The sequence below is a fragment of the Phacochoerus africanus genome, chromosome 15 (genome assembly GCF_016906955.1).
Source record: "Phacochoerus africanus isolate WHEZ1 chromosome 15, ROS_Pafr_v1, whole genome shotgun sequence".
Classification (NCBI taxonomy): domain Eukaryota; kingdom Metazoa; phylum Chordata; class Mammalia; order Artiodactyla; family Suidae; genus Phacochoerus; species Phacochoerus africanus.
In genome coordinates this window covers 73,943,688-73,965,974 of record NC_062558.1, presented here as the reverse complement: position 1 = coordinate 73,965,974, position 22,287 = coordinate 73,943,688, and the positions used below count along the sequence as shown (strand labels likewise).

Below are 22,287 nucleotides of genomic sequence, written 5' to 3'. Positions count from 1 at the left end.
TGGTATTCCATTTTCCACCACACTGAGCAGGAATCATTCATTTGAATCATCCATGCCCTTTCAGCTCCTTGGTCTTTCCTCTCCTTCATAGCCACATGTCTAATGGCACTCTCCAGGGTCACTGCCCTCTTTCCTCCCCTCCTGGTCTCTCCAGTCCAGCATCCATCCCCATTACGCCCCTGAAACTGCATTTACCAGGGTCACCCATGGACCCCATGTTGACAATTCCAACAGATGGTTAATTTTTTTTTTCTGTCTTTTTGCCTTTTTCTAGAGCCACACCCACAGCATATGGAGGTTCCCAAGCTAGGGGTCCAATCAGAGTTACAGCTTCCGGCCTATGCCACAGCAACACAGGATCCAAGCCTCGTCTGTGACCTATACCACAGCTCACGGCAATGCTGGATCCTTAACCCACTGAGCGAGGCCAGGGGTTGAACCTGCAACCTCATGGTTCCTAGTTGGATTCATTAACCACTGAGCCACGACAGGAACTCCAACAGATGGTTAGTTTTATGTGTCCACTCGACTGGACTAAGAAACTCCCAGATAGCTGATAAAATATTATTTCTGGGTGTGTCTGTGTTTCCAGAAGAGATTGGCATTAACTCAGTACACTAAGTAAAGAGATGTGCCCTCACCAACATGGATGGGCACCATCCAATTGGTTGAGGGCCCAAATGGAACAAAAATGCAATGGAAAGGCAAATTATCTCTTTCTTGAGCTGGGACACCCACTTTCCTGCCTTTGGACATCAAAATTCCTTGTTCTTGGATCTTCAGACTCCAGAACTTACATCAACAGCTCTTTGATTCTCAGGCCTTCAGACTTGGACTGAATTATTCCACTGACTTTCCTGATTCTCTAGCTTGCAGATGGCAGATCATATAACTTCTTGGCCTCCGTAACTACATGAGTCAATTCCTATAAACTCTCTCTCTCCATACATACATATACAGGTTCCTTTCTCTGGAGAACCCTCACACAAATGCTTTTCAGACTCCATTTCAGTTTCTGAGTGCCTGTCTACCTAATGTTGTGCAGGCACAGGGGAATGAGAATAGACCCTCCAGCTCCAGATCACTCAAAACAAAAGCCAAAGTCCTCACAGTGGCCTACAAGGCTCTAAAATCTTGTCCCCGTTGAGAGACAATTCTTCATGAATATCTTATATTTTGGTACTTCTTAGAGCAGAGGTACTGGATGCCTTTATTTCAACTGTTTTCTCAAGGATGTTTCTACAAAGAAACAGGGCCTTTCAAAGAGAGTCTCCATCTGGGGCAGGGGACAGGTCTGTCTGCTGTCCCATGTAATACTGTTTCCCTCTTGGTCAAAAGTCAGCCAGGTTTGCTTCAACTGAAGTCCACTGGGTTCCCTGAGCTCTGGGTTACTCAGCTTTGGTGCAAACGCACTATATGAGCAGCATCCACTTTGGCTGCTCTGCATCACCCCCAAAGAACTTGGTGGGGTGGGGGTGGGGAGTGTAAAACACACAAACATGACGCTCATGCTACTTGCTATGCTTGGGTAATAAAATACTTTTCTCTGCCCTAAAACTCTTGTGTCTTCCAATATCCATGGAAGTGTGCCTGGCTAACTCATTTGCTTGCAAACAAGGTAGACTCAGAACTTTCCCGATTCTTTGGGGTTTTTTTTGCTTTTTAGGGCCACACCCACAGCATACGGAGGTTCCCAGGCTAGGGGTCCAATCAGAGCTACAGCTGCCGGCCTTTACCATAGCCACAGCAATTCGGGATCCGAGCTGTTTCTGCCATCTACACACAGCTCACGGCAACACTGGATCCTTAACCCACTGAGCAAGGCCATAGAACCCACATCCTCACAGATACTAGTTGAGTTCATTACCACTGAGCCACACAGGGAACTCCTGTTTGTCCTTTTGTACATTTGTACCAAACTGTTTTAATCACCTAAAATGTTTTACCATCTGGTAGTGCTAGATCCCTCTCCTTGTTCTTTTTCAGAGCCTGTTTTCTGAATATTCTTGTTTACTTTTCCATTGAATTTTAGGAACAAACAGGATAGTTTAAAAAAAAAAAAACACATGGGAGTTTCCTGGTGGCCTAGCTGTTAGGACTCATCCCTTTCACCACTGCAGGGGTCCAAACCCTTTTGGGAACTGAGAACTCACATTAAGCCGCTGCGCACTGGGGCCAAAAAATAAATAAATTAATTAATAGAAATAAGTTCTTTAAAACACACATTAATCCTACTAGTACTTTATAGTAACTATATTAAATTTGTAATTTTACTTAGCGAAAAGTGACATCTTTATGACCTTGAGTCTTCCTATCCAAAAACATCATTCATTTTTCCATTTGACTCAGTTTTCTTATCTGTAAGATGGGAGCAATAATGCTAATCTCATAGGGCTGTCCTCAGAATTAAGTCAGAAGATGCATGTACAGGACAGCATAGTGGGAACCAATGTGTTACTTTCCCACTTTCCAGGGTATGAACTAGCACTTGGTTACTAGACTATTCTGCACTTGATCTTAGCCAAAAGGCCGAGAAGCGATTACTAGACTATTCTGAACTTCGGTTCCCCCATTTGTGAACTGGGTATAAGAGTATCTGCTTCACACGGCTGTAACGAGGGTTAAATGAGATGAGGCATGTTCTAGAAAACAGGCAATCTCAGCGAACTGACTTAAAGCAGAAGCTTTCTAGGATTCACTTTAGGTCGAGGGCTCTCAAATCAACTCATCCTTCCGAGAACCTACCTACGCCCGGTAGCCAGCTTTCCCCAGAGTGCCTTGGAATGCGGTCGGATTTGAAACCACCATCCAGAGCGTCTAGGTCCAACCCGGAGACTCCAAGATACTGCCCCACCCTCTGGGCTGAGGCGCTGCCACGTCTCGCGGGTTCAGCTTTCTCTATGGAAGAAGGCGGGGCCAACTCAGGCACGCCCCCAAGCGCAGTCGTCACGCCTGAGGCCCGCCCCTCCGCGGTCTGAGTCGCTGGTAGGGCGGCACCGGATGGCAGAACGACAGGGCGCTACGAAGGGGCGGGGCGAGCACGCTCCCGGAAGTCCCGGGGGAGGAGGTGTTACGTATATCCGGCAAGTAGCTGGCGTTCGCGGGTGCTTCTGGGCGCTGTGCGCTGAGGGAGGGTCCAAGCCGCTCGCCACTGCCGGAGGAGTCCCTTGGGCTGTGAGTTAGGGGGGCTTCGGCGACGGAGGGAGTCGGGGTCAGAGGGCCTGCGGTGCCGCAGGGAGGGTCGGGGTGGAGGCCGGCGCAGGCAGGGTTGTGGGGGGGAGGGAAGTGACACGCAGGCGGTTCTGTGGGGCCGCGGGGCTCATTCTGGGCGGGGACAGGCCGGCTTGGCCGGGTCTCCTCGGTCCCCTGCCGACCTCTGGGGTATCGGGTCCATCTGCATTTCGCTCGGGGGTTTTTACAAGCTGCTGAGCGAGATAACAGTTTTCCTATTAGTAGGTGCGTTCGGGTTTACCAGTTGACTTCACATCCTCTGTCTCAGATGAACCTCACTGCTCTCGGTGGGGTGGGTTGAAGTCCTTGATGAGTATCCTTTTACAGATAACGGGCACTAAGGCTCCCCAGGAACAGTGAAATGCCCAAGGTCCCGCAGATAGCATGAGCGTTCGAACACGATCGCCTTGGCTCTTAGACCAGGGCTCTACCACCCCCATTTCAGCTGTGTGTTAATAATGTACTGTCCTGGGCCGAACCCTGTATTTTCTCCTTCCACCTCCTCCCCTTTTCCTCCTCTTCCGTGCATGTAAGAATTCTGTTAGTATTCTCTCTTGCTCTTGTCTTTTCTTCTTTACCTCAGTACATCAGCTTAGTTTGTGACAGGAGGCTTTACAGAGTTTTCCAGTGGGCCTGACCTTTGACATTTACCCTGCAGCTAAGCAGAGTTTCTTTGTTAAAAACCTTGCTACCCCAGATCTGTCAGGAATGGTGTCCCAGAGTTGCTCTGAGCATGTATAAGAAGTAATGAATATGTATAAGATGTAATACATATGTATATATATATTTTATTGGCTAATCGTCAGCCTAGTGCTCCACCTCTTTATTTATTTGAATCAGTCAGTCCTGAAATGTGAAAATGTTAGTTTTAGGTACATTGGCAGTGCTTTTTTTTGGTAGTTAAAGCCCTTAGATATTGGGGTAGTCTAATTTGCTGGAAGATACCATAAGGTAGGAAAGTGTATCAAGGATAGAAAAGAAATAAAATGCTAGTTATTAACATATAATTCAAGAGTTGTGGTGAGTTGTAAGGAAGAAAACTTTAAATTATCATCCGAAGCTTTATTTCTTTTTTAAAGCAGTTCTGTGGTTTGCATTGGAATTTTATGTGATATCAACAGGGAGAGCTTTGGCTTTGTCATTAAGAGAGGAAAGTTTAAGTCCTAGCATTGTTACTTTTTAAGCTGAGCAGTGTTGGTTAAGCTATCTAGGAGTGTTAGCATCCTCATCTTCTTAAGTGAGGCCACGATTCCTACCTGGTAAGGTTGCTGTGAGGTTGAAATGAAATGTATGTGCAGGCACTGTATAAACTGAAAAACTTTTCACAAGGAGGTACAGAGCCTAAGATCGCAAGGATAGAGGAGCCATCAGAGCTGTCTCCGTAACTTTGGGTAGCAATACAGTGCAACTCTTTGGGTCCAGTAAGAGTTTTTATTATTTATTTATTTATTGCTTTTTAGGGCCACACCCATGACATATGGAGGTTCCCAGGCTAGGGTTCTAATCGGAGCTGTAGCCACGGGCCTACACCAGAGCCACAGCAGCTCGGGATCCGAGCTGCATCTGAGATGTGTCTGTGATCTACACCACAGCTCATGGCAACACAGTGTCCTTAACCCACTGAGCAAGGCCAGGGATTGAACCTGCGACCTCATGGTTCCTAGTCGGATTCGTTGCCAGTGTGCCACGACAGGAACTCCAGTTTTTATTATTTTTTAACATCATCCAAGAGTTTCTTTAAGCACTGTTCCATAGTTTTGGAAGGAGGAATTATAAGACTTTTAAAGCAGGGATGTCAAGGGAAAATAAATTAGTAAATCAAAGTAGTTCAGTTAACTATGAAAATTTCCTTAGAATGGGGTTTCCCCCTTGTCACCTAAGGTGACTTTATCTAATTGGGAATACTTTTAAAATGATGTGGTGGGCGTTCCCATTGTGGTGCAGTGGTTAATGAATCCGACTAGGAACTGTGAGGTTGCGGGTTCGATCCCTGCCCTTGCTCAGTGGGTTAACGATCTGGCGTTGCCATGAGCTGTGGTGTAGGTTGCACACGCAGCTCGGATCCCCCGTTGTTGTGGCTCTGGTGTAGGCTGGCAGCTACAGCTCCGATTCCACCCCTAGCCTGGGAACCTCCATATGCCGCAGGAGTGGCCCAAGAAATGGCAAAGAGACCAAAAAAAAAAAAAAAAATGATGTGGCGAAACTTTACAAAGAGTCTGTAAAACACTGGAAACCAGTGTGGTACAGATGAATATATAAGTGTTTGGTTTTAAAGGCATGGTAAGTGGGAGTGACCTTAATGAGAGGTGCTCTCTAAAAGTGAGCTGTTCTTCTCCAAGTCGCAGAAAACAGGGAAGGATGACTAGTTTGGTGGGATTGCAGTGGAAAGGCACATTGTTTTACTTACCTACAGTGGAAACTTAAGCATAGGAATTTTGTGTGTTTAAGTCATTGGACTTCTTAAAGTGGAGACTGTTTCTGGATAAAACTACTATTTACCATACTAATATGGTCTCTTTGTCAAAATATATATCTATATAAATATCTAAATATATAGATATATATTTTGCCACAGTATATTTTGATGTTACTGAAGAAGGTCAAAAACCTTTAGTATCGTTATAAAAAAGTCCTCAGTCTCCACCCCTACCCAAACTCCCAGGCTTCATTTGGCCCTCCATGGTAAGAGCCATAGAAGATAAGCACAAAGCTATCAGGGCACAAGCCTGATAAACAATCTAGTTATTTGATGAAAAAGACAATTAACATACACTCTCTCCATATTTCAGTTTCTTCTTCGTCTAACATTCCTCGAGTGAAGAATGTAGATGGATTTTTGTAGCTAACCTTTTTACAGTTAACTCTTGTTTACTTTTAAAATAAAATTCATGAAATTTATTTGATAGCAGTTGGTCATATCTAGTATAAGGCCTTGTGTTCAGATGTTCGTGCTGATGGATGGAGAGGAGTGAAAATGGGGGAATCATTCTTTTTACTGCACCGAGTTATTGAGGCAAAACTTCAGGGTAATTAGGAAATGCTGACTCTGAGAAACACCCACAGTTGGCTCTTACATTCAGAAGTCCTTTTGCTTATTACCAGTGGATGTCAGTAACTTTGGGTCATCTTTTGTTTTGTCTAGGCTTATGGGAAACAGTAGGAAGGTGGTGTTAGGATCAGTATTAATTAAGGTATGTACTTAGCTAAGAACCCACCTTTATGTTCTAAATGAGTGTTCTTATTTTAAGAAAGTCCTTATTTGTAAAATGGGTTAGGTCTTGATTTTTCAGATGATAGGATTCTCTTATCTCTTCATGGCTCTCCAGATATTTTTCTCTTATCTCTTGTGGCTCTCCGGTATAGAGATAATCATCTTTTTCTAAATTGAGATGCATGTCTGTAAGAGGGTTTAAACAAATATTGTTTCAGAAGAGATAGCATTGCTAAGTGGAGGAGTGCAAATTGTGTCAGCCAGTAAGATCTTGGTGACCTTGTTTTTTTAGAGTTGTTTACAAGGATGGGTTAATATGCTTTTCATTCAGTTTAATATACCTTTTATTCTTATTTCCTGCTTAGTGCATCAGTGTGACATTTTGGTCCAGATTACTGATGGGGCTGATTTCCTAGAAGTTTTGCTAACTGGTAGACAGCAGTGGTGTATCTAGGGAATGTGAATGAGCAGCTGCCTGGAGGAGTGAGTCACAGTAAAAAAGAGGAAAGTATATCTTTAACTCCTAATCCTCCGAGTATCATAGATTGAAATCTATTAGAAAACCAGAAGTTTGTGCAGATCTGAGGACCCCAGAGACTTCCCTCCAGGGTGCACAATCCTTTGGGTGCCCCAAAACATGGGGCTGTAAACATGCATCAGGGCCAGTGAATGAGAGTTAACTTCTCCAGAACTGTACGAGCATTGAGAAAGCTTACCTTTGCTGCTTTCTTATTTTATGCAGGTAGTGAGCATTAATAATGTCTTTCATCTTTGAGTGGATCTACAATGGCTTCAGCAGTGTGCTCCAGTTCCTAGGTAAAGCCATATCCTTGAAATATATCATAGGCTTCAAAGTTTGTGCAATTTCTCTAAGTTTAAACATGAGCAGGCTTTGGTGTGTAGAGAGCAAATTATGTTAACATCTTCTTTTTCCCTTTTAGGACTCTACAAGAAATCCGGAAAACTTGTATTCTTGGGACTGGACAATGCAGGCAAAACCACTCTTTTACACATGCTCAAGGATGACAGATTGGGCCAACATGTTCCAACATTACATCCCAGTAGGTTTGAAAATAGCAGGTGACCATTTGATATTTGAGGGTCAGTGTCAGGGTAAGAGGATGAATCCTCAGTTGATGCAGTTGTTTTATTAACTGAAGCCCCAAAAGGCAGCGCACTTGAAAAAAAATTCCATGTTAAGACACACTCAGGTCAAATACCCATGAATCTAAACCTCTGCAACTTTGTCACTATCTGTTTTCACTAGTCCTGCAGTGGGACACATCTCATATCTACTTATAAGGAGCAGCAGACACTTTAGAGAAAAAGAGATTTGGCTTTAGATTAAGAATGTTTTCACCCTTGTATCCTCTTCTTACCAAATGAAACCTTCATTAGGTTTTGCTTTTGTATTGGATTACAATAGTGGTAACTGGGCCTTGTTGGATGGAGAAGTTTATTACTTTTCTTTAATTTTTAGCATCAGAAGAGCTGACAATTGCTGGAATGACTTTTACAACTTTTGATCTCGGTGGGCATGAGCAAGGTAAGAGAAAAAGCTCAATGGAAGCATGCTGTTGACTTCTGGTTTGTTTTGTTCCCCCTCTTTTTTAAAGCAGCGTGTCATATTTACTTCTTAAGTTGCTTGCTTTTAGTTATTTTATTTCATTTTATTTATTTTATTTTATTTTATTTTGTCTTTTTAGGGCTGCATTCACAGATATGGAGGTTCCCAGGCTAGAGATTGAGTGAGAGCTGTACTCGCTGGCCTACGCCACAGCCACAGCAATGCCAGATCCAAGCCACATCTGCAACCTACACCACAGCTTATGGCAACACCAGATCCTTAACCCATTGAGAGAAGCCAGGAATCAAACCTATGTCCTTATGGATACTAGTCAGATTTGTTTCTGCTGAGCCATGACGGGAACTCCTTAAATTGCTTGCTTTTAGGATTGAAATCTTGATTAGTAAAGTTGTTTTATTCATTTATTATTTTTAAGTAATTTCAAACTTGTCAAAAGTTGTGTAAATATGGAGCACTCTCGTCTTTATAACTTTTGCCCAAATTTATTAGTCTCCCTTTCTATATAAGACACGTAAATATTTATTTTTCTTGAACCATTTGTGAATTCATTGTGCTCTTTTAGTCTTTAATATTTTAATGCATATTTTCTAATAGTAAAAATATTCCCTTACATAATCATAGTAACTATCAAACCCAGGAAGTTTTATTTACTGTTCTATACTGTATCCCCCCTTTTTTGCTATTTGTTCTAATAATCTCCTTTATAGCATTTTTTTTTGTCTTTTTGCCTTTTTCTAGGGCCGCTCCCGCGGCATATGGAGGTTCCCATGCTAGGGGATCAAATCGGAGCCGTAGCCCCCAGCCTATGCCAGAGCCACAGCAACGCGGGATCCGAGCCGCATCTGCGACCTACACCACAGCTCACAGCAAGGCCGGATCGTTAACCCACTGAGCAAGGGCAGGGATCGAACCCGCAACCTCATGGTTCCTAGTCAGATTCATTAACCACTGCGCCACAATAGGAACTCCTATAGCATTTTTTTAAAATAAGATCCAGTATGATATCACATAAAAAAATTTAATCATATCTCTTCTGTATCCTTTATTAAGTGGAATGTAAGTATGTAGGAAATTAAGTTATTTGTAAGTAATTTAAAATTTTTCAAAAGTTGCAGAAATAATACAGTGACTATTTGTGACCAATCCAATCTGAATTGCTATTTTTTAAATATTCTCCCCATTTGGGGCAGTTGGTGGAACATTTTCTTCTGCCTTCTTGTTCTCCTCAGATGCTTTTTGCCTTACTCAGGCTGTGTTCGTTTGGTTCCCAGATTCCCATCAGGTGTTTTAGAGATATGCAGAATGGGACATCTTTATCTGATGGACACTTTACACTTGGCAAGACTCTAGGCTTAGGAGTAAAACATTTAAGATGCGAGAATAAATATTCTGGGAAGGCAGGAAAAAGAAACTGTTGAGTTTCTGTCAGGTTTACTTATTTGTTATTAAACTGAGTTGAGAAGTCTCCTTTTGGAGCATTATGTTATTAGGTTGAATTTAATATAGTTTTTCAAGTACAGTTTAAAAAAATAGAATATTGGTAATTATAATAGTAAAGTCAAGCAATTTTAGCCAAAAGGAGAGATCCAAATAATTTTGTAGTCAGTGATTTTGTTAATATATAATTATATATTTATTTTATTCAGTTAATATTGATGTTCTACAAAATTATTTAGTATGATCACTACATAAAATATTTGTACAGAAAAAAGATTGAAAGAAAATGTGGAAACAGTAGCAGTGACTGTGTATTGATGGAGGATTATAGATTATCTTTTTTCCTTTTTTCCATAATGAGCTTGTATTATTTCCATTTGGATAGGAGGAGTGTAATGGTATCTTTTATGCTTCTTTCTTTCCTTTTTTTTTTTTAGAGCCGCACCTGCGGCATATGGAGGTTCCCAGGCTGTGGGTCGAATCAGAGCTGTAGCTGCCAGCCTACGCCACAACCACAGCAATGCAGGATCTGAACTGCATCTGCAACCTACAACACAGCTCACGGCAATGCCAGATCCTTAACCCACCAAGCAAAGCCAGGGATTGAACCTGCATCCTCATGGATGCTAGTCAGATTCGTTAACCACCGAGCCACTACGGTAACTCCTTATGCTTCTTTCAAAAGTATTTATAAGTGCTTACAAATTTAAATTCAGAGATAATGCAGTTATAAGCTGAACAGAGGCCATCTGGAGAATGCAGAAGGAGTAGGTGTTTTCTGACACCTGAACTAGAAATTGTATGTTATTTTCAGTGATAATTTTAGCTTTTAGTTTTTGATAGAGAAGGGAAATGCGTTTAGGTACAGATGGTCCCCAACTTAACGATGGTTCAGCTTAAGATTTTTTGACTTTACAGTGTTGTAGAAGTGATATGCGTTCAGTAGAAACTTTATTTCAGATTTCGAATTTTGAACTTTTCCTGGGCTAGTGACCTATGGTACCATAGTCTGTCTTCAGGCTGGGCAGTCGCAGCTCCCAGTCAGCCAGGTGATTGTGAGGGTAAATGACTGATAGACTTACAATCATTCTGTTCCTATATAACCATTCTGTTTTTCACTTTCAGTACAGTATTAAGTAAATTACAGGAGGGAATCAAGACATTTTAAAATAGGCTTTGTAGGGACTTCCCTAGTGGCCTAGCGGTTAAAGATTCAGTGTTGTCACTGCTGTGGCTCAGGTTCGAATTCTGGCCCCAGAACTTCCCTGTGCCGCAGGTATGGCCAGTAAATAATGTTTAAAATAAAATAGGCTTTGTGTTAGGTGATTGAGCCCAATTGTAGGCTGATGTAAGTGTTCTGAGCACGTTTAAGGTCAGCTAGGCTAAGCTATGGTTGGTAGGTTAAGTGTATTAAATGTTTTTTTTTTTTTTTGTCTTTTTGCCTTTTCTAGGGCCGCTCCCACGGCATATGGAGGTTCCCAGGCTAGGGGTCCAGTCGGAGCTGTAGCCACTGGCCTTCGCCACAGCCACAGCCACAGCCACAGCCACAGCAACGAGGGATCTGAGCCACGTCCGAGACCTACACACCACAGCCCACGGCAACACCAGGTCCTTAACCCACTGAGCAAGGCCAGGGATCAAACCTGAAACCTCATGGTTCCTAGTCGATAAATTTAGCACTGCGCCATGACGGGAACTCCAAATGTACTTTTGACTTATGGTACTTTCAACTTACAGTGGATTTATCTATACATAGCCGTATTTTAGTTGGTAAAGATCTGTACATAGTTTTGTTTTATTGGACCGAGGAAAATTTACTTCAGAAACACTTTTTCATAATAACTTAGCCACCATTTTTCAGAAGTTACTAAAATATTGTACATTTGGAATTTTCCTTTATTATTATTATTTTTGGTATAACTTATAAATTTTTTTTTAAGACTTTTTTTTTTTGCTATTTCTTGGGCCGCTCCGGTGGCATATGGAGATTCCCAGGCTAGGGGTCAAATCGGAGCTGTAGCCACCGGCCTATGCCAGAGCCACAGCAACGCGGGATCCGAGCCGCATCTGCGACCTACACCACAGCTTACGGCAACGCCGGATCGTTAACCCACTGAGCAAGGGCAGGGACCGAACCTGCAACCTCATGGTTCCTAGTCGGATTCGTTAACCACTGCACCACAACGGGAACTCCAATATAAATTTTGACTTATAAAAGTAGCTCAGGCTCAGTGTAACAAATTCAGTATACAGTCAGTATACAAAAATGGAAGGTAAAAGTGAACGTTCCTATAGTCTCTCCTTCCCAGTCCTGCTCTTCATAGGTAACCATTGTTAAATGTTTGATGTAGAGATGTTTCTTTCCTTTTTTTGTGTGTGTCTTTTTGTCTTTTTAGGGCCGCACCCACAGCCTTTGGGGGTTCCCAGGCTAGGGGTCAGATCAAAGCTGTAGCTGTCGACCTATAACACAGCCATAACAACGTGGGATCCAAGCCACCTCTGCAGCCTACACCACAGCTCAGGGCAACGCCAGATCCTTAACCCACTGAGCAAAGCCAGGGATCGAACCCACAACCTCATGGTTCCTAGTGGGGTTCGTTAACCACTGAACCATGATGGGAACTCCGAGATGTTACTTTCCTTAATCATCCCATTGAAAGGACTAGAAATGAATGGCTTAGAAGTTATAATACAATTAAAACATTACTACCCAAACCATTATCACTTCATGTTACAAACAACAAAAATAAAATAAAATTTATCAGGCACACTGGGCTAAATAAGGAGACTGAGGTAATTGGCCTGGGACTGCAACCACCTGTAAAAGCCCAGTCTTCCTGCAGAGTGAGTGGATGAAGGTGTCAGTACACTTATATACTGGTTAGTTAGAAACTAACTTGGGGAATTCCCATCGTGGCGCAGCAGAAATGAATCCAACTAGGAACCATGAGGTTGCAGGTTCGATCCCTATCCTCGCTCAGTGGGTTAAGGATCCGGCCTTGCTGTGAGCTGTGGTGTAGGTCACAGATGTGACTCAGACCTGGCGTTGCTGTGGCTGTGGTGTAGGCTGGCAGCTACAGCTCCGATTCGACCCCTAGCCTGGGAACCTCCACGTGCCACAGGTGTGGCCCTAAAAAGGACAAAAGACAAAAAAAAAGAAAAAAGAAAAACTAACTTGGGACTAAAGTTATATGGACAAGTTACTTGGATTCTGTTATTTAACTCAGGGTTGCAAATTAAAATGGCTCCAGGAGTGAGGTAGGTCATTTGAGTGAGTGAAATTGGGTGTAAGACAGTAGGGAGTGGTGGAAACTTTGGCTAACTGAGGAACTGAGGCCTCACCTAAAGGGCAGCCCACACTCAGTTCCAACAGATTATTATCTATCCATCATGGAGCTAGGTAGGCATAGGGTTGCCAGATGTTGCAGCTTTTCAGAAAATCAGGCAGAAAGCTCTGATTTTCAGATTTTTAAAAATCAGATTCAATTCATGGACCAGCAGTTTATACCCTTCGTTCTGACTTAATACTGGCTGGGACTTGGAGACTCAATACAGAGTCTAATGCTATTGAAACCTGACCAGGATTTGCCTACTTTCTAGACCATTAAGCTATTCATTGTGAGAATATATATTTTTTTAATTGATGCAACTGCATACTTTGTCTTTTAGCACGTCGGGTTTGGAAAAATTATCTCCCAGCAATTAATGGGATTGTCTTTCTGGTGGACTGTGCAGATCATCCTCGACTCATGGAATCCAAAGTCGAGCTTAATGTATGTTTATGTTTTTTTCCTTTTCTGGCCTGTTTCTTTTAAGAATACAGCTCAGTAGTACCAGTACTTAATCATTCCAGTTAACATTTGGTAAAAGTTCTAATTAGAGGAAGAAAATGTTTTAAAATCTAAGACACTGCTTTTCAATGTCCTGAGAAAGCTCAGCTCAGACACCAGTAAATTGCTTTTGTTTTATATGTGCACTTTGCTCAGGACACTCCTCAGCTAATGCCTGCTTTCCCAAAATAACTAATGTCTTTTCCTTTTACATAGCGGGTATAGTCACTCTTTATGAAGTGCTGGCGCAGTGAAACCTTAAAGGAGATACTAGGGATCTCTACATTTTTTTTTTGAATCTGTGTTCTTAGGTTGTGCCTGCCCACCCTTGTGCTGAGGGTAACTTACCAGACCTTAACAGTCTGTCCTCAGTCCACGTTTAATACTAACTAGGATTTACTTCAAGTTTTCTCCTTTCTCAACATTGTATTTTCTTGGCTTGATAATCTCTGTCATATTGCCTTTGTTTTCCCTACTATGTCTCCCTGTGCCTCTTCTTTCTCTTTGAGGACTGCCTCTCTGCATTCTTGTTCCTAGCAATTTGAACCTCTCTGAGGTTTGTTTGTTGAATCTAAAGCGCTAATCTCTTGTAGAATCGCCTAAGGGCAGTCCTTCCCTTACTTGACCTCTTGGCACTGGTCGTTCTCTCTCTCCCTAAAGTCCCCTTTATATTCTTGACTTTGGTGCTCTCTCTCTCTCTCTGGCCAGTACTTCTCAGACTCTTTCAAGAGCACCTGTTCTCCTGCTTAGCCCTTAAATTCTGGTGTTCCCCAGGGTCTGTAATTTTTATCCAGGCTGGTCTAGGCTTCTCCCATTTCTTCATATGCAGCCTACATGGCAGTGACCCCCAAATGGATTTCTCTTCTTTAACCTCTCTTCAGCTCCAGCCTTATACATAATGCTACTTATTAGACAGCTTTGCCTTCCAATTCTGTTCTCCCAGAATGGAACTATTCCTCTTCCCTCTCATGGATCTGGACATGTGGTGAATTACAGTAGATTTCACCACCCCCCTGCCACTTACTATAATGCTAGAAGGAACTTTCTCTGACTTGCCTTTGTCCTACTGAATGTCCTTTACTACTTTGGGGATAAAATCTGCAAATCTTTTTTTCATAGCACATAAGATCCTTCGTGATCTTTCCTCTTTATTTCTCTAGCTTTTCTCTCTGTTGTCTGACCTTGAACAACTTGTACTCCTCTGAGTATGCACAAGTGACTGACTGTTTCTGCCTGTTTTTTCTCACCTGACCCTTACCCCCTTTTGCTGGTAAATTTCAACATGTCCTTTAAGAGAGCTCAGAGTTCAGGTATGTGACTGCTTCTGTAAAACCTTCCCCAGCCTCTCAGACTGTTAGACCTTATCACTGTCTCTTTTCTTTCTTTTTTTTTCTTGTCAGGGCCGCAGGTACGGCATATGGAAGTTCCCCAGGCTAGGGGTTGGATCCAGAGCTGCAGCTGCCAGCCTACACCACAGCAGCAGCAACATCTGTGAGCTGCATTCGATATCCGAGCTTCGTCTTCAGCCTACACCACAGCTCGTGGCACCACCGGATCCTTAACCACTGAGCGAGGCCAGGGATCAAACCTGCATCCTCATGGATACTAGTCGGGTTCTTAACCCGCTAAGCCACAGTAGGAACTCCCAGTGTCTGTTGTCTTTATTGATTTTCTTATAGGTCTCTCCCACTGAAAGGTGAACCTAGGTGGTAGGAACCTTGTCTTATTTCTTTGTGAAACCCCTGTACCTAGCAAAGCATCAGGCACGTAGTAGGCACTGTGTTAGTATTTAATGAATGAATGACATCCTCACTCTGAGTCTGACATTTCCTCAAACCTGAGATGTTTGAAGTAGATTCCCCTTTATCCTTACAAATCCACTCTCCTTTCTAGTTTTTCCCCTCAGTGAGAACGAGATTCCCAGGCTTGAAATCTCTGCCCACTTTGACTCCTGTCTTAATCTGTCTTATTGTTTAGACATCAGTCATTTGCTTCTTTCTCCAGAATGCCTGTTGGGCTCTTCAGTACGTACTGCTGTCTTAGGCTAGATCATCATCCCTTACCTGAGCACCACAGATAGATACTATTTGTGAATTCATTGTACTGAAAGTGTAGATTCCAATAATTTCTGGATTTGGGTCTTTAGGACCTGTTGCAGCTAACTTCTCAGACCGGCACCATCATGGTTGTCATCCCTTCTCAATGCATTTACTCTGTCACCACATGTCAACATAAATGCTTTAATCCAGCCACATGATACTCCATGTAGCCTATGAATTCTTTTCTTTCCGTAAGCTTCTTTGGAGTCTACCTATCCAAACCCTGCACCTTCTTCAGAGTCCAATTTAGTTTTCCTTTGCTAAGACTTCCTTGAGCCTTTGTCACCATTTGATTTTCCTGAATGTCTGTTAGTATTTATATTTTCTTCCTATTCATTGTGACACTTAATCATCCACTTGCCTTCCCTTGTTGACAGAGGAACATAGAGTGAGGATTCCTTGAGCCAGGGATGTGTCTGATCCTTCCTTTTCTCTTCCTCTCAGAGTCTGATATGGAGCTTTGCACACATGGGGCATCTAGTGAATAGCTGGGGTCTAATGTCACCTTTGAGGCGTTATAGCCAGAGCTTTGTTTTAGGACACTGCTCAGTGGATGGAAGAGGATGACTGTGGCTGAATGATTTTGCTCAAAGTTAAGGTTGGGCAGTTCTACTGCTTCAAAAATAGACATAATTTTATATTATAATTGTTTTGAAGCTAATGGGGGATTTTTACTAATATCAAGGTAATTTTTAAGGGGTTTTTGCCTAATGTTAAGGGTGTTATATAATGTCAAGATTAACTTTTAGTTAATCACTCAAGTATAAATATGATCATATTTTCACTTTACTTTTGATACCTTCCAGACAAGTGAAAATTAAAGTTGTTTTCATTACCTGGTGGGCTTTTATAGATTGCTCACTTAACTTTTTTTTTTTTTGACTTGTCTTTAGGCTTTAATGACCGATGAAACAATATCCAATGTGCCAATCCTTATCTTGGGTAACAAAATTGACAGAACAGATGCAATCAGTGAAGAAAAACTCCGTGAGATATTTGGGCTTTATGGACAGACCACAGGAAAGGTAGGTGAAGACTCTTCAGGGGATGTGTTATAAAGGAAATACGCAGCTTTTGAAACCTTCATGTTTTGCTGCCTAGATTTTAACTTGTCTTACAAATGTTTAACTGGGCTTTGGATGTGTTCTACTAGAGGTGATTTGTAGACGTTGAAAGCAGGAGCGTATTCTTTCTTTAACTTTTCTAATGAGCGTTTCCTTGGGTGAATGAGAATGAAGAGAATGGTAGAAAAAACAAACTTGTCATTTTAAGAATTTTCTGACTGTCTTTCAAAACCAGTTCTGAGAAATTGCTTTTGAAAGGGTCCTTAGCCAGAATTTTTGTTTGTTTTTTGTTTGTTTTTGACTGGAAATTTCAGGTTATGAAGAGTGATCATTTCTGTCACTTTCTAAGCATTGAAGTCAGAGCACTGGGTCAGCCTCAGTGCTCCTTGCTCAGAGAGGTGGGACTAGTTCCCCTATTTTGAAGATAAGGGAACTCTGAGAGTGACTGGTTCAGGTCTACACAGGAGGTCAGTGACAAAACCAGAAATAGATCCCAGATTAGTAGGTTATGGTGTCTCCAGTAGGAAGGAGAATGCTGTTGCAGAAAAGTATGCTTGTGAAAGAAAAATCTAGATCAGCTGTAATTTACAGGAATCCTGGTCTTTTCAGCTTGGGGTTTTGGCATATTCAATTTAATTACCTTTTCTGGGATCTGTAACTTCCTAATTTTTTTGCATGGTCCTTAGTCTTTTTTTTTTTTTTTTTTCCTTTTAAGGGCCGCACCCACGGCATATGAGGTTCCCAGGCTAGGGGTTGAATCGGAGCTGCAGCTGCTGGCCTACGCCACAGCTGGATTCGAGCTATGTCTGTAAACTACGCCACAGCTCCTGGCAACGCCAGATCCTTAACCCACTGAGCAAGGTCAGGGATCGAACCCTCAACCTCATGGTTCCTAGTCGGACTCATTTCTGCTGCATCACGATGGGTACTCCACATGGTCCTTAGTCTTGCCTCTTCTTGGTTATCTAGTTCTTTTCTAGAAATGCTTCCTTTAAGTAATTTAGTTTTCCCTCTTACACTCAAGTGAATTTTTAATTTTCTTAATATAACCTGTTATTAGTGTGTGTGTCTAAATGCTTATGTTAATGAGAATGTCCTTATTTCTAAGAGATCCCGGACTTCTGTTGTCTGCTAGAGAGCATGCTGGTTCTGTGGGTCCCGGTGGCCTTTTTCTTGGTTTGCTGCCATAGCTTTCCAAATGAATGTTGGTGTGTCCAAAGCAGAGGCTCAGAGAGTAGGACTGTGCTGCTTATCTGTCCTCAAAGCACGAACCCCTAAGGAAGCCATCTGTGTGGCCTTGACCACATTTCTCTAATTCATCCCTGCTCAGATTTCTTTTTGAAGGAGAGAAAGTGATTTTTGTCGTCACTCTTTCAGGCTTTTCCTGAACACGCTAACGAGCCTTTCCTGGTTTTGCCTCCCCTAGGGGAATGTGACCCTGAAGGAGCTGAACGCCCGCCCCATGGAAGTGTTCATGTGCAGTGTGCTCAAGAGGCAAGGCTACGGCGAGGGCTTCCGCTGGCTCTCCCAGTATATTGACTGATGTTTGGACAGTGAAAATAAAAGAGTTTTACTTCTCTGGACTGATCCTATTCACAGCTTCCTCATGAACTTTTCTAATAGAACAAGGAAAGCTCTCCAACCATGTCTGGCGTTGAGAAGCCAAGAGTCTCTGTCAGCTCTCTCCTTGCCCAGTGGTGACATGTGCTCTTCTCCACACTGTTGGGAGGTAACGCTGCCCCACGTGCTGGTGCAGGTCAGCACCCCGGGACTTGGAAGTGGCAGGATTTGCCAGGTAGAGCTGTGTGCCATCATGGGCACTGGAAAGAAAAACACGTCTCACCACTGTGGTTGATTTCAAAAGAAAGTGATTCTATTTTTTAAAGAAAGTGTTGTTAATGTAATTGGTGTCCCTCCTAATAACTTTTTGAGTTCACAATTAACTTGGTCCAGAGTTTGTTTTCTTGTTTTTTTTAAATCTAGTGAATGGCATTTCGATACTTCATAAAATTATGCGCAGATACACATTGGGGGCTGGCGCTCAGTCAAGTGAACTTACTCCTGCTTGAGTCAGGAGGCTGGTGAGAGAAGCGCCCCTGTCTCTAACGGCCTTTTAGTGGGTGGCACCACCTTGTGTATGGAGCACTAGGAAGGGCAGAACCCTGGCCTCGCAGTTGAAGTCACTTTCTACTGTGGTGAGCCAGGGTCATTCCTCATCCTGGCGTGTACAACAAATTGTTCACTGCAGAGGAGTTAATTCTATGGTGGGTTGTTTTTATTATTTTTACTCTTAAAGTTACAGGTTTCAGCCAGTCTTTGCTTTTATGTGGTTGTGAATTTCATTTCTCTCTGTAGCACCTTTTTCATTTTCATTTGTAAAAAGTGACTTTCGCCTCATAAAAGACAACATCTCCCATGTTATCACACATTGCAGGTGTGTCTCAGTCATTTTTGCAGATTCTACGGGAAATTTTTCTGAACATGAGAGTCACACAGGACAAAGTTAACAGCTTAAGGGGTCTTAATTCTGTGAGTTGAGAACTTAAAGGTCTGGTATTGGAGCATTTGTTTGAATCTAGGAAAGATATATGCCATGGGCTTCAAAATTTCCATTTGTAGAATTTGGTCTCTTTATTGGACTCTTCTTGAGCTCTTTTTATTGGCTATCAATTTATTTTTGGTATTTAAAGGTTAACATCTGTAGCTTTTCCAGATTATTATTATTATTATTTTCTTGGTGGGGGGAGGGTGTTATGAAATTGCCTTTCTCCAGTCCAGAAATAATCTGGGGAAGCTAGTCCAAGAACTTTGTGTAGAGCTGTTCCTTTTGAGCCAGCATCGCTTGTCAGTAAACTCCGGGTATAAAAGCCTTAGCATCCACAGTAGTGTATTGAGGATTATTTTTGAGCATCCCATTTTCCTGATGCCATGTGTGAAACTGGGTTTTCATGATCTTAACCAATATTCTGCCCTTGTAAAGGATGAAGGGATAGGAGATGGAAGAGATCTCGTATTCTCAAAATGGGAGAATATCTTCATTTTTCCGTGAATAAAAGATTAGAGGATTTTCCTCAAAAACTGAAAATTGTGATGGTGATGCTTATTTGGAGAGGACTGAACTAAATTCAGTGGATTCTTGCTCCTAACATGAGGGCAGGGAAAGTGGATAATATATTCCTTGGGTGAGAGAGTATTGTTGCATTTCCCATTGTTAGTCTTTAGTCCTGACCTGTTGGGAAAGCATACTTTTTCACTGCTCAGTACCAAATGCAGAATAAAGCTGGGAAGAACATGCCTTTCATTTATTAGCAAGCAGAGCTGGTTTGGAAAGGGGTTAAAGCCTTAAGTGAGCAAATCAAGCTAACGACGAATGAACTAGGTAGTTAACGTGTGTACTTTTAATTTCCTTTGGCTAAAGGTAACCCATACTTCTCTGTTCAGAGACAGGAGAGGTATAATTGCCTCAGTGTTAGTTTTCCTGTTTTTGTTTTCTATTTGTCCCTTAATCACTTTGTAGCAAGCCAGAAAACTATGGATTCTATACAGGGCAGCTCTTTGTGAAAGTGGTTTATTTTGGCCACTGGAGAAAGAGTTGGGATTGAAAAATCAAGTGGTGCCAGTTTATTTCTTGCCCCACAGAAAACAAAGTTCCTATAATAAGGTAGAGGAAAGAAGCTACTGTGAGGAGTTTGGCTTCCTAACAGATCAAAGCTTTGTACGGGAACTCCATGAATTGAAACCTTTCATTCTGTTTTATCAGAGTGCATATATGTCCTATTTCAGGAAAAGTAAAAGTCATTTACAGAAGAAAGTCAATCTGTATCCTAAGTGTTTTAATAAAAAGTTGAAACAAATTTACTATCTCTCTTTTTTTTTGGCATTGGTTTGTTCAGAATTTGAACATGCCATGAAATTTGTTGGTGGGGGGAGCAAAAGTTCTTCCCACTTATGGGAAGAAATTAAGTACTGTTTGAGAACCTTGGAACATGTGGTGATCCCAGGATTGGTGGTCATTTTTGCAACAGGATGAACATGGCAGACTTTTGAACAAAATCTCTTATGCTACCTAGAACTGGATTCAGTTTAGTTGTATTTCACTCATGATTGAATACAAAATTGGAATGATGCAGTTGATTGCTTCATTTAGCAAAACGGGGAGTGCTAAAATCTGTGCTTGTGTATTTACTAGGCTTATAGGAAGCCTTGCTTTTAAACAAACACAAATGAGTTTCTAAAACCAAAGTACCATGGCAAAATAGAACGCGACCAAAATGCAACAGGTTCTCTTTAGGTATTAAATTATTGAAGGCATCTTGTGATTGAAACTAATGTCCATGTTTACATGGATTTTATGTTGATATGGATTTGTGTTATTTGAGTTGGAGTGGAACATGAAAATTAAAGGCTTGAGTCAATGAGCCCAGCACTCAAGGGGGTCTCATCTTGGCTGTTGACTATGACTTGGGACTCTCTACTGTGATGTGCCATAAACAGAAAAATATGACTGATAACTTCATACTGGAGGCTTGCACATCATTAAGGGAGAATCACTGGACTCCAGAGAGAAACTTTATTGCTAGGAAGTTGGAATAGTTAAAAGAGTTTTTATTGTGATAGAGCCATCTTCTGTGTCACGGAACCAGAAGATGATAGTACCTGCTAAGGGAAGATTGCTTATATCAGTCCTGTATCATACTATAGTGGAGTCTTCAACATGTCCCATTCTCAAACAGGTTTGTGTCACTAGGAGCAATGAGCATTACCCTGCATTGTGCTGGGGATACACCAAGCAGCAATAGTTTATTAAAAAATTTGAAGCAGAAGAGTTATGTAATTTAAGTAGTGATTGGTTCCATTAATGCTGACATATGTACTAAAATAATCTTATTTAAATTACTATGTACTTCAGTGATACTGCGATAAACAGACCTTCAGGGATATCCTGCAGTGACCCCAAAACATCCTTGTTCCTCTGTCCTCAGAGATTTCTTTGGAAAAGTAGGGATGTTTTACATTAGCTTAGATCAGGGGTGGCAAACTACAACTTGTGGTCCAGATCTGGCCTGCTGCCTGTTTTTGTATGGCCTGTGAGGGAAAAAAAAAAAAAATGCAATTCTGTGGCATGCGATAACTATATGAAATTCAAATTTCAGAGTCTATAAGTAAAGTTATTGGAACACAGCCACCCCATTCCTTTAGCTTTTGCATGCTGTAAAGGCAGAGCTGAGTATGTGAGGCAGAATGTATGGCCCACAAAACCTGAGTTATTTACACTTCGACCCTTTACAGAAAAATCATTCGACTCCTAACCTAGATAAATCTTGGATGGTGGTTATGTCATTGTGTGAAATGTGCATACCACAACTATAGGGTTGTATAATTAAAAACTGGCTGAAGCTAAGGTTCATCATAGTTTTAAAGGGCAATTTTATTTGAGCAAACCCGGTTTCCATGAGGTATGTAGTGTGGGTCATCAAAAGGCCCTAGGTGTAACATTGTGAGCTCCATGCCCCCCAGTAAACTGCTGTAGGGTTTACTTACAGAATTTCAAAATACTGAATGGGCCTAGTATTTCCTTGCCCGTATTATCCCAGGCATCAGAGGTCGGATGTCCCCTACACCTGGGCTGATACTGACAGGTCCTGTCTTGGCCTGGGCAAGTCTAGCCTTGTCAGCGCACATTTCTATTGTCTTTCCTGTAGCGCAGCCAACGGAGACGAGACTAGGCTTCCAAGGGACCAGCACGCCTCTTCTACCGGTAAAGCCACACTCCTGTCTCACTCCTGGAGCTGATCCTCGGGTTCCGCCTCTCCCTCTAGCTCTCACC

General features: G+C 42.1%; 1 protein-coding gene across 2 annotated transcripts; it reads left to right on the top strand.

Moving 5' to 3' along the window:
• The first annotated feature begins 3,054 nt into the window (after positions 1 to 3,054).
• SAR1A (secretion associated Ras related GTPase 1A) lies at positions 3,055 to 20,314 on the top strand. Of its 2 annotated transcripts, XM_047761996.1 has the most exons (8): positions 3,055 to 3,174; positions 6,374 to 6,422; positions 7,185 to 7,258; positions 7,384 to 7,503; positions 7,923 to 7,988; positions 13,137 to 13,240; positions 16,290 to 16,421; positions 17,887 to 20,314. In XM_047761996.1, the coding sequence occupies exons 3-8, from the start codon at positions 7,201 to 7,203 to the stop codon at positions 18,001 to 18,003; spliced, it is 597 nt and encodes a 198-aa protein (XP_047617952.1). In that variant the 5' UTR covers positions 3,055 to 3,174; positions 6,374 to 6,422; positions 7,185 to 7,200; the 3' UTR covers positions 18,004 to 20,314. The 2 variants fall into 2 exon arrangements, with proteins under 2 accessions (XP_047617952.1, XP_047617951.1); XM_047761995.1 differs by lacking the exon at positions 6,374 to 6,422.
• Positions 20,315 to 22,287: the final 1,973 nt, after the last annotated feature.